This window comes from Pantherophis guttatus, chromosome 5 (genome assembly GCF_059756535.1).
Source record: "Pantherophis guttatus breed Tessera chromosome 5, ASM5975653v1, whole genome shotgun sequence".
Lineage (NCBI taxonomy): Eukaryota > Metazoa > Chordata > Lepidosauria > Squamata > Colubridae > Pantherophis > Pantherophis guttatus.
The window spans coordinates 129071363-129083719 of NC_142067.1; the positions used below are offsets into that span (position 1 = coordinate 129071363).

General features: G+C 43.7%; 1 protein-coding gene across 1 annotated transcript in view; it reads left to right on the forward strand.

Annotated features, from left to right (window-relative positions):
- Positions 1-675: 675 nt before the first annotated feature.
- Positions 676-12357, forward strand: part of FAM216B (family with sequence similarity 216 member B) — a 13997-nt gene continuing 2315 nt past the window's right edge. The window contains exons 1-3 of the mRNA XM_060686435.2: positions 676-2217; positions 4355-4487; positions 6573-6693. Coding sequence (XP_060542418.2) covers positions 4389-4487; positions 6573-6693 — 220 coding nt within the window. The 5' untranslated portion in view covers positions 676-2217; positions 4355-4388. The remainder of the gene's footprint in view (positions 2218-4354; positions 4488-6572; positions 6694-12357) is intronic.

A 12357-nucleotide genomic window follows, 5' to 3' on the forward strand; every position in this document is an offset into this window, starting at 1 on the left:
GGCAACCAGATCCTTCTGCAGAGTTTTCGGAGGCAGCCTTAGCTCTTTGCTGTCCTCTAGTGCCGATTTGAATTTGGGTAACCCAGTTCTGGTAGCTGGAGAGGGTATTTTCCAGTAAAATAGGCCATTTGATCTTTGTAATCAAAGGAATAACGTTTGGTCTGCATTTTAATCCAGGAAGAGTATTGGATGGCATTTGGTCTGGGGATTCAAACCGAGGGATGTGTGTCATTTAAATCTGTTTACTATTTTGTTTTGTTTTGTTTTGTTTTCTCAGTCATAAGATGGAACTGTAGCTGTGTAGCCAGAAAAACGAGGGTTTGGGACACAGATGAATTTTGCTTACAAATAGCCCCAATTCACAGTGCTCCAAAAGATCTATATTAGATGTATAGAGTTATATCTATATTAGATGGCAGCTATCGGTCTATCATCTTCCCTAATTATCATCCTTTTATTAAGTCTCTCTCTCTCTCTCTCTCTCTCATCCCTTATCAACTATCATCTGTGTCTGTCAATCTATCATCCCCCCCCCTCTCTCTCTCTATCATCTATTGCCTGTCTATCATCTCTATCTATCTATATTTGGCTCCTGGGACACAGCAAGTCCCATTGTGATGCTGATGAGCCCCATCGACAGCAAAGCTGATAAGAAATGGATTGCTCATTGACTGCAGAAGAGAGACAGTCTCTCTCTCTCTGTGTGTGTGTCTGTCTCTCTGTGTTTCTCTCTGTTTCTGTATCTCTTTCTCTCTGTACCTCTCTGTCTTTCTTTGTCTCTGTCTGTCTGTCCATCTGTCTGTCTGTCTCTCTACCTACCATCCATCCATCCACTATCCATCCATCCATCTATCTATCATCTCATTTCTGTCTCTCTCTGTCGCTCTCTCTTTCTTTGTATCTATGTATCTATCTATGTATCTATTTATCTATCAATCATCTATCATCTATCTGTCTATCATCTCATTTCTGTCTCTCTCTGTCCCTCTTTCTTTGTATCTATCTGTATCCATCTATCTATGTATCTATCTATTTATCTATCTATCATCTATCATCTATTTGTCTATCATCTCACTTTTGTCTCTCTCTGTCCCTCTTTCTATGTATGTATGTATGTATGTATGTATGTATGTATGTATGTATGTATCTATCTATCTATCTATCTATCTATCTATCTATCTATCTATCTATCTATGTATCCATCTATCATCTCACTTCTCTGTCTCTGTCTCTCTGTCCCTCTCTGTCTTTCTTTCTTTCTTTCTTTTTCTCTCCCTCCCTCTCTATCATCTATCTATCATCTATCTATCCATCATCTTTTTAATCATCTGTCATCTGTGTCTGTTTGTCAGTCTATTATCTTATCCATCCACCCATCCATCCATATATAGCTATATAGCGATCTCCTCTTGTTATAATCCCCATATCATCTCTCTATCATTTTCTCTCTCTCTCTCTCTCTCTTATTTGTTGCGACAGAAAAAAATGGCCAATTAGCTCTAGCACGATGCCTACAAATCACCTCAGCAACGTAGCACACTGTTTGCCCATCTCTGTTCATCATTTGATACCCCGATTCTGCCAATATTCTCAAAAGGAGGAGAGTTTGGGAGAAGCACCCAAAAGGGATTAATTGACCTACTTAGCTAACCCGAAAGAGGTTCTATTTAACCCTAAATAGACCCAATGGTGCCCATCCTAACTAAACTTTGCTTGATCACTCAGTTAACTCAGTTTGACTCCAGAGTCTTCCAAGAAAAAGAACTGGAGAGAATGAATGAAAAAAAAAAAAAACCAAGCTTTTCCAATATGTGACATATTGAGCTGAGGATTTAAAGAATGGACAACCCATTCCTCTTCTGATAAATACAGATTTATCACATGCGCCATGCAACCCCACTTTTAAGGCAGTTGCTAGGAGAAAAGCAAAGGTTTTAATGGGCAGATTTATGCTACTAGGAACAAAATGAATAAACCAGTCTCCAAGTTTACAGCTAGTCAAGAATTGCTTCAGGCATTAAGCCAAATTCAGAGCTCCCTCCCTCCCCCTCTCTCTCCACTTTTTCTCTCTGTATGTTTGTGTTTTGTGTGTGTGTGTGTGTGTTGCTAGGTTATTAGTCAACACAACAGGCAATATCATGAAGATTCTTGCAAGACAGTGGATCTAATATTAATATCTGTCTGGTAAAGAAGAAGCATTTTTTGCAAAAGCTGGGGGTAAGTCAATAATGAACGGATTGGATTTCATATTGAATCTTTCAAACCCAGCTGGGTGGAAGAAATTGACTAGATATTTGCAAGTCAATGCCTCCTTTCCTGCATCCTTCAGCTCCTGTATATTTTAGCCTCAGCTGTCAGAGGACAAAGTGTTTGAATTGCCGAGAGAAAGCGTTAGGTTTGCTTTGGCTCCAAATAAAAATAAATGTATTTGGTGCATATAACTATAATTTATTCTTATTTTCCAAGTTTCCTTCTGGAGTATTTGTTTTAGCCTCACAGCCAGCCTGTAAGAGAGATTAAACAGTGATAGGAATTAACCCAAGGTTATCTAACTAATCAAGGAGAGAAGCAACTTAGAACTAAGGAGAAATTTCCTGACTGTGAGAACAATTAACCAGTGGAACAACTTGCCTCATGAAGTTGTGAATTCTCCAAAAATTGGAAGTTTTAAAGAAGAGATTGGACAACCATTTGTGTGAAATGGTATAAGGTTTCCTGCCTGAGCAGGGGGTTGGACTAGAAGACCTCCAAGGTCCCTTCCATCTCTGTTATTCTCTTCTCTTCTCTTCTCTTCTCTTCTCTTCTCTTCTCTTCTCTTCTCTTCTCTTCTCTTCTTTTTTGAATTTTGAGGACAAATCAGAATTTAGGTAGCCCTATTCTCAGCATAACACAGTTGGAAGGGACCTTGGAGGTCTTCTAGTCCAACCCCCTGCTCAGGCAGGAAACTCTATTCCACTTCAGACAAATGGTTGTCCAATCACTTCTTTAAAACCTCCACTGATGAAGCCCCTACAATCTCCGGAGGCACAATCACCGTGGTGCTTTTTCAGAACTCGGACCAAACTTATAAGCATCTTCCTATGATTTATGTTCTTTAAGATTATAAAGAGAGTCATTCTTCTAATTGGTATTTTTCAAACCTTCCGTGTGATATCTGCAATAATGGCGACAAAGACCGCACAAAGAATATTTTTCTACCAAAACAAGTTATGCTGCTCTTTCTTGCTTGCTTCTCTAAAATCTAAAAATAGGCATCCAAAAGCAGATTTTTAAATACATCTGCAGAGATGCAAACCATCTTAAACTGCATGAAGCTAAATCATTCTCAATATGTATATTGAGAGAAGACGATTGTTTGGCTTCTGTTTGAGATGTATATATTATTAGGTGCTTCAATCTGCGGAATATAACTATAATTTATTCTTTTTTTTTTTCCCAAGTTTCCTTCTGGAGTATTTGTTTTAGCCTCACAGCCAGCCTGTAAGAGAGATTAAACAGTGATGGGAATTATTATTATTATTATTATTATTATTATTATTATTATTATTATTATTATTATTATTATTATTATTATACTTATATGCCGCCCTTTCTCCACAAGGACTCAGGGCGGCTCACAGCAATAAAAAACAAGTCCAATTAAAATTCAACAATAAAAACTAAAATTCCCATTAAAACCCCATTCAGTCCAGGCCCGCTTGGCGAAACAGCCAAGCTGGCCAAGGTTATCTAAGTAATCAAGGAGAGAAGCAACCTAGAACTAAGGAGAAATTTCCTGACAGTGAGAACAATTAACCAGTGGAACAACTTGCCTCATGAAGTTGTGAATTTGCACATGATGTTCAAATTAGACATCTATTGTAGGAGAAGAGCGAGGATTGGCCTGGAGACAATGCTTACAACCTTGGACCTTCTAGTTCAAGATCATGTTTCCAAAAGTCCACCAGAAAGGGAATTCTTGAGACCTTAGGGTTTTAATTCAAAACTTCAAGACTTCAAAAAGTCATCTTGGACCCTACATAAAGTTCCATATCTGCACAGAGATAGAGATTAGAAATAGAGATTAGAGACAGAGATCCGAGATATAGAGATAAAGATGGAGATGGAGATTAGAAATTAGAGATTAGAGTTTAGAGAATGGAGATGGAGATAGATTGGAGATTAGAGATTAGAAATTAGAGATTAGAGGATGGAGATGGAGAGAGAGAGGGGGAGGGAGGGAGGGAGGGAGAGAGAGAGAGAGAGAGAGAGAGAGAGAGATCAATGTTGCACAATGCAGTAACACAGCTGATTTTTAAAAATAAAGCCAGGAGCCAAATTTACATATTTTTTGGTTTGTTTTTACAATCAACAGCTCCTTTCCTGCTTGTAATTTGGAAACAGTGGAGATGGGAGAACGTGAGAGACGAAATCCTAGCAAACACCACTATCCTAAATTGCCATGTGTACAAGTTCCTTCAAGTGAATGGGACTCGTTCTGGATGAAGGTATCGGAGTTGGTTACCTTTCAATTTACGGCAGTGGTAGAATTCAATTTTTTTTTCTACCGGTTCTGTGGGCGTGGCTTGGTGGGCGTGATATGGCTTGGTGGGCGTGGCAGGGGAAGGCTACTGCAAAATCCCCATTCCCTCCCCACTCCTGGGGGAAGGCTACTGCAAAATCCCCATTCCCTCCCCACTCCTGGGGGAAGACTACTGCAAAATCTCCATTCCCTCCCCACTCTTGGGGGAAGGCTACTGCAAAATCCCCATTCCGTCCCCACTCCTGGGGGAAGGATACTTCAAAATCTCCATTCCCACCCCACTCTGGGGCCAGCCAGAGGTGGCATTTACCGGTTCTCCGAACTACTCAAAATTTCTGCTACCGGTTCTCCAGAACCTGTCAGAACCTGATGAATAGCACCCCTGATTTACGGGAACCTGAAGTCATGTCCGGCACTCTTATGGCCCTTAGGAAGTCAATTTCTCAGTGCTCGGAAGAGGTGGGGCAATGTGCTTTGATTCACAAGATTCCTTTAACCGTTGAAACAAGCACATTCCTGAAGGAAGCTCCAACCTAATTTATTTTTTTATTTTTATTTTACTTCAGATTTATATACTGCCCTTCTCCCTAGGGACTCAGGGCGGTGTACAGCCAAGTAAAAACACATAAATACATAATACATAATACATAGATTAAGAACAGATTAAAAGGAAATATCTCAGTTTGACCCACAATTTAAAAAGACAAACAAATTTAAAATCATTTAAAAGGATTTGTTAGGCCAGCCCGGCTTGTTGAAAAAGGAAAGTTTTAAGGGAACGGCGGAAGGCACGAAGGTCTTGGATTCTCCAAGACCTTGAGGAATTGGCGGACAATTCCTTAAACCGCCTGATTTCACAATTTGCTCAGGGCGTAGATATGTTAGGGTGTTGTGGGAATATTGGATAGGAGTCAGGCCTGGAGCAAAACAAACTCCATGCAGTCAGTCAGGTTGGGGGATTAGCTGAAAAGAAATGTGTGCATAGAAACAGAAATAATAGAAATAAGTAGAAATAGAAATGAAGGCAAATAGAAAAAGAAATAATAGAAGATAGATAGATGATAGATAGATAGATAGATAGATAGATAGATAGATGATAGATAGATAGATAGATAGATAGATAGATAGATAGATAGATAATTTTATTTCTATACCGCCCCTCTCCTGAAGGACTCAGGACGGTGCACAGCCAAGTAAAAAACACAATACAAATCCCAATTAAATTTAAAAATTATTAAAATTATTACATTTACGGCCAAGTTTTGTTAAAAACCCAAAAATTTAAAACTCCGAATTTAAAACTACTTTACAAAGATAGCCCTGCCTGTCGGAAGAGCAGGGTCTTGAGGGCACAGCGAAAAACTCGGAGGTCAGAAATAGAAAGAATAGAAATAGAAATAAATAGAAATAATAGAAATAGGAATGGGGATAGAAATAGAAATGAAATGGGAGGGAGGGAGGAAAAGGAAAGGAAAGGAAAGGAAGGAAGGAAGGAAGGAAGGGAAGGGAAGGGAAGGGAAGGGAAAGAAAGAAAGAAAGAAAGAAAGAAAGAAAGAAAGAAAGAAAGAAAGAAAGAAAGAAAGAAAGAAAAAGAGAAAAAAGACAGAGCATACTGATCATATGTGACATTTATTAGCTGCTGCTTTCGCTTAAAAAGCATGGGGTGTGGTTTGATTTTTATTCTCTCAACAGGCATTGGTCACTTTAAAGGAGAATATTTGTAGCTCAGGGTTGACATGAGGGCTCCTCGGTGCTCTCTCAGCTTGAGGTTGCTTTCTTGCAGAAGTTTCCTCACCCAAACTAGATAACATCACCACTAGCACTGATGACGTTCCCTAGCTGGGTCATGAAACGTCTGCCAGAAAACAACCTCAAGCTCAGAGAGCAGCGAGGACCCCATAAGTCACTTTTTTCAATGCCGCTGCACCAAATACATTTGGCTGAATTTGGCTATAAGTTCGAGGCGTGGCCTGTACTGCGCGGAGGACGTTGATCAATTCCGGATTGTCCCGTCTGCCATTTCTAACTAGATCGGTCCTTGCCTTGGCAGGGTTTGAACGCAGGACAAAAACGCTATTTTTATAGCATCCTGAGCATCTACGACAGCCGGGGGCACCGAGAAGCCTTGTGCCGCCGATACACGATCAGCCTTCAGCGCCAAAATGCGCTGGGTGAGTATCAGCTGAGGCCGACTCCGGCATTGGCGATTCAGAGAAATTTGGAGAGCCACGGGGATTTCAAAATCTGGGGATTACGAGGCCGGTTTTATGGGCCATGAAAGCGCATCTCTCTCACAGCCGGAGCACACGCTGGTTTAACAGGCAAGGTTCACGCAGCCTTTGGCCAGAAAGCTTTGTTCCACACAGCAGGGCCAGAATGAACATTCATGCGCGATGCGCGATGCGCCTTTGTGCTCTCTGATGCTATTTATGCCACGTCAGTTTATCTTTACTGTCTATTCACCACCATGCTCCAAACACGCCCCCAGACAGCTGAAAAATAAATGCTTTGGAGTGAATCTTTTGCTATCCAAAAAAAGAGAGAAAAATCCGACTTCGGTAAAATGCACGAAGTATATCTTCAGGTACACAGGCTGTCCTCGATTTAGGACCATAACGGAGAACAAAATTTCCAGCCGATTCTGTACAAGGCATGAAGCATTTCTCCACATATACAGGTAGTCCTCGCCTTTCAAGCACAACTGAGCCTCAAACTGTCTGAGACCGTTGTTAAGTGGGTTTTGCCCCACTTGATGGACTTTCTGGCCAAAGACGTTAAGCAAATCGCTTGATAAATTAGTTGTGAATCTGGCTTCCCTATTGGCTTTGGGTCAGGGGTGGGTTCTACTTACCCAGTTTGCAACAGGGCCGCGCTCTTGCGCTTGCTTCACTTGCGCACGTGCGCTTCTGTGCAGAAACTTCCTGATGACATTGGGGTCGGTGGGCGGAGCCTCCCACCGATTTTACTACTGGTTTTATAGAACCGGTCCGAACCAGGCGTAACCCACCACTGCTTTGGGTGTCAGAAGTTTGCAAAGGGAGACCCTCTGGGACACTGCAACGGTCATAAGTATGAGTCAATTGCCAAGCATCCGAAAGGAAGATCTCTCTCTTTATTTAAAGCAAGAAAAGTGTGCGATTTAATCTCTAAAGAAAAAGATTTCCAAAATATTTAAGTTCATTCCTAAATCTTAAATAAATATGATCCTTGATAGGAGAGACCAGACATAGTGGTGGGATTCAAATAATTTAACAACCGGTTCTCTGCCCTAATGACCGGCTGGGTGGGCGTGGCCATGGTGGGCGTGGCCAGGGGGTGTGACAGGCAGCACTTGGCCTCCTGCACCCCCCTGGGAGCAAAAACGGGCTACCGGGGGGGACAGGTGCCCCCCCCGTACCCCGTTTTTGGCCTAGTAGGCCGCCCTGCAGCCTTCTGGAAGTAAAAATGGGCTCCATTTTGGGCCTAGGAGATCTCCCTGCACTTATCTGGGAGCCAAAATGGGGTGGGTGGGGACTCCTGGAAGTGGCGGGACAGGAAGGGGTAGGGCCAGCCAGCAATTTAACTAACGATTCACCCGAACCGGCCCAAACTGGCTGAATCCCACCATTGACCAGAAGCAAAAGGCAGTTGGTTCAGCAGATTTTCTCTTCAAAGTTATATTAAAAAATGTTTTTGGTATAGAGGTAATCCTATACTTACGACCACAATCGAACCCAAAATTTCTGTTGCTAAGTGAAACATTTGTTAAGTGAGTTTTGTCCTTTTTTTTGACTTTCCTTGCCACAGTTGTTAAGTGAACTACTGCAGTTCTTAAAATAGTAACAGGGGCATTAAGTGAATTTGGCTTCCCCACGGACTTTGCTTGTCAGTAGGTCACAAAAGGGGATCATGTGATCCCGGGACACTGCAACCGTCATAAGTATGAGTCAGTTGCCAAGCATCCGAATTTTGTTCACATGACCATGGGGATACGGCAACTGTCATAAGTGTGAAAAATGGTCACAAATCTCACTTTTTTCAGTGGCGTTGTAACTTTGAATGCTCACTAAGTGAACAGCCATAAATCAAGGACTGCCTGTATTGAAAGCAAGATAAATGTGCAATTTAATGTCTAAAAAGAAACCCTTCCAAAATATTTTAAGTTCATTCCTACGTAAATCTGAAATAAATGCCATTCTTGATAGGACAAGGCAGAAATAAAAAGCAATTGATTCAGTAGAGCTTCTCTTCAAAGTTATATTAGAAAAAATATATTGGAATTGATGTTCTGGGAGGATTTTGACTTAGAATCAGAATCCACAGATGGATAATTCCTGTCTTTGGGGTGAGCCAAATATCTGAACCTGCAAGCAAAACGGGCCAGAATTTAAATGAGAACCTGCTTTCCTGCCTGAGAATTTATCTCTTTATATACTGGAATTTGTTAAAATTTCTCTCTCTTTGTTTTTCTTCCAGTCAAACCGATTTTCACCATTTTGGCTTGCTGTCTTTTTCAAAATGTAATTTTTTTTTTTAATGCTGAACTCACACCCCTAAAATCATTCCCAGCCCCAGTTTGGCTCAGCGTTGTTCCTGACAGACAGGTGGCCTTTTTTCAGACAAGAGTCTGAGCTGTACTAAAATGTTGTGACTGTGAAGCGGCAACACTGCATGGCTTATGGCAAAAGTGTCCATGGAGAGTCTCAGTCATCCAGATCATGGTTGGGCCAAAGGTTCTCCTCCCGCCCCCAATCTATTTGCTGCCTCCCGAGTCCCAGCTGATCGGCTAGAAGGAAAAAAACTGTTTAAACTCTTGCCGTGGGGCTTCAAAGGGCCGCCCTACAGCTGATCAGTGTTAAAAGGCAGTGTGGTGGTAGTTAGTTAGTTAGTTAGTTAGTTAGTTAGTTAGTTAGTTAGTTTATTATATTTATATACCACCCCCTCTCCCGAGGGATTCGGGACGGTGAACAGCCAGCAAATAAAATACACAGATACAAAATTTAAAACAATATTAAAATCCAATTAAATCAATTTGGCCCATAGTTAAAAACCCTATATTAAAACCCCTAATTTTTTAAAAACAATTCTTTTTAAAAAGAGTAGGTCAGGCCAGCCTGGTTTGATGAAACAAAAACATCTTTAGGGCAGTTTGGAAAGCCCAAAGGTCAGGGATCAGCCGTATCTCTGGGGGCAACTCGTTCCAGAGGGTAGGTGCCCCCACAGAGAATGCTCTCCCACTGGGGGGCGCCAGCCGGCATTGTCTGGCCAATGGCACCCTGAGGAGGCCATCTCTGTGGGAGCGTACTGGTTGGTGGGAGGCTACCGCTGGCAGAAGACAGTCTTGTAAGTACCCGGGTCCTAAGCCATGGAGCGCTCTAAAGGTGGTAACCAATACCTTGAAGCGCACCTGGAAGACCACCGGGAGCCAGTGCAGCTCACGCAGGAGAGGTGTTACATGGGAGCGCCGAGTCGCCCCCATAACCACCCGCGCGGCCGCATTCTGGACCAGTTGGAGCCTTTGGGTGCTCCTCAAGGGGAGCCCCATGTAGAGAGCATTACAGTAGTCCAGGCGGGACATGATGAGGGCATGAGTGACAGTGCATAAGGCATCCTGATCCAGAAAGGGCCACAACTGGTGAATCAGGCGAACCTGATAGAAGCCCCCCCTGGCCACAGCCATCATATGTTCTTCTAAGGACAGCCGTGAATCCAGGAGGACGCCCAAGTTGCGAGCCCTCTCTGTGGGGGCCAGCGACTCACCCCCAAAAGTCAGTGCTGGTACCAACTGACTATATCGGGATGCCGGAAGCCACAGGCACTCGGTCTTGGATGGGTTGAGCCTGAGAACTGTTTCTCCCCATCCAGATCCGTACGGCTGCCAGGCACCAGGACATCACATCAAGGGCATTGTTGGGGTGGTCCGGGGTGGAGATGTACAGCTGAGTATCATCAGTGTACAGATGACACTTCACCCCGAAACCACAGATGATCTCACCCAGCGGCTTCACATAAATGTTGAACAGGTGGGGTGAGAGAACCGACCCTTGCGGTACCCCACACACAAGGCACCTCAAGGTTGATCTCTGTCCCCCTGTCAACACGAACTGCGACCGGTCAGAAAGGAAGGAGGAGAACCACCGTAAAACAGTACCCCCTATCTCCAACCCCTCCAATCGGTGCAGCATGATACCGTGGTCGATGGTATCAAAAGCCGCCGAGAGATCTAATAGGACTAGGACAGAGGAACAACCCCTGTCCCGAGCCCTCCAGAGATCATCCACCAACGCGACCAATGCCGTTTCTGTGTTGTGCCCAGGCCTGAAACCCGACTGGAATGGATCTAGATAAACCGTTTTCTCCAGGTACCTGGGAAACTGTTGCGCCACCACACTCTCCACAACCTTTGCCACAAAGCGAAGGTTGGAGACAGGACGGTAATTAGCTAATACAGCTGGGTCCAGGGAAGGCTTCTTAAGGAGGGGCCTCACCACCGCCTCCTTCAAGGCGGCGGGGAAGTTACCCTTGCTCAAAGAAGCATTGATAATCCCCTGGAGCCAGCCTCGTGTAACCTCCCGGGAGGCCAGTACCAACCAGGAGGGACACGGGTCCAGTAAACATGTGGCCCCGCTAAGTCTACCCAGAATCCTGTCCACATCATCGGGAGTCACAGGGTCAAACTCCTCCCAAATGACATTCTCAAGGCCCGCCTCTGTCACCCCGTCTGAAACTACCCAGTCAGAGTCCAATCCTTCCCGAATCTGAGCAATTTTGTCATACAGATATTGAACAAAGTCCTCAGCTCTCCCCTGCAAGGGGTCTTCCCTTGCTTCCTGACGGAGAAGGGAGCGGGTCACCCTAAACAGGGTGGCTGGGCGATTATCTGATGATGCGATAAGAGCGGAAAAATACTCCGATTTTGCCGCTTTTATTGCCACTAGATAGGTCTTAATATAAGACCTCACCAGTGTTCGTGAGGTCTTATATTAAGACTGGTAGACCAGGACGCTCCAAGAACAAATGGGTAGACCGGTACAGCTCTGCAAGCAGTTAAAAGCCTGGTAGACCAGTACCTCTGCTAAATCCTAAAGAATTGTCACATGACCATCACACCCACAAAATAAGCCACGCCCACAGAACCGGTAGTAAAAATTTTAGGACCCACCCCTGCACCTCTGGCACGCGTGCCGTAGGTTTGCCATCATGGCTTTAGGCTAATGTAGTTGGAAAAAATACCCTGGAGGGAAGGGAATTGCAAACAGCATATATTGTGGCCTTGCAAACTACAAGGATATGCTTAGAAAAGTCACCAGGCCTCAAGCCCTACATGGCTCAGGGCCAGGCTATCTTCGAGACCGCCTTCTGCCGCATAGCTCCCAGCGACCGGTAAGATCCCACAGAGTCGGTCTCCTCCGGGTCCCATCAGCTAAACAATGTCAGCTGGCGGGCCCGCGGGGGAGGGCCTTCTCTGTGGCTGCCCCGGCTCTCTGGAACCAGTTACCTCCTGAGGTCCAGACCATCCCCACCCTATTGGCCTTCCGAAAAGCGGTGAAGACCTGGCTCTTCCGGCAGGCCTGGGGCCGTTGATCTCGTTATAATGATCTTGCAAGACCCGGCCACGAATTGGAGTGCATGTGTTTTAGCGTTTTTAAAGTTTTTAATGTTTTAATGTTTTTCTTTTTAACATTTTTTATGGGATTGTTCGCATTGTTTTATTCTTTGTTGTAAGCCGCCCAGAGTTCCTTGGGAGTTGGGCAGCATAGAAATGCGAATAAATAGATAAATAAATAAATAAATAAATAAATAAATAAATAAATAAATAAATAAATAAATAAATAAGGTGAACTGAATACAGATTT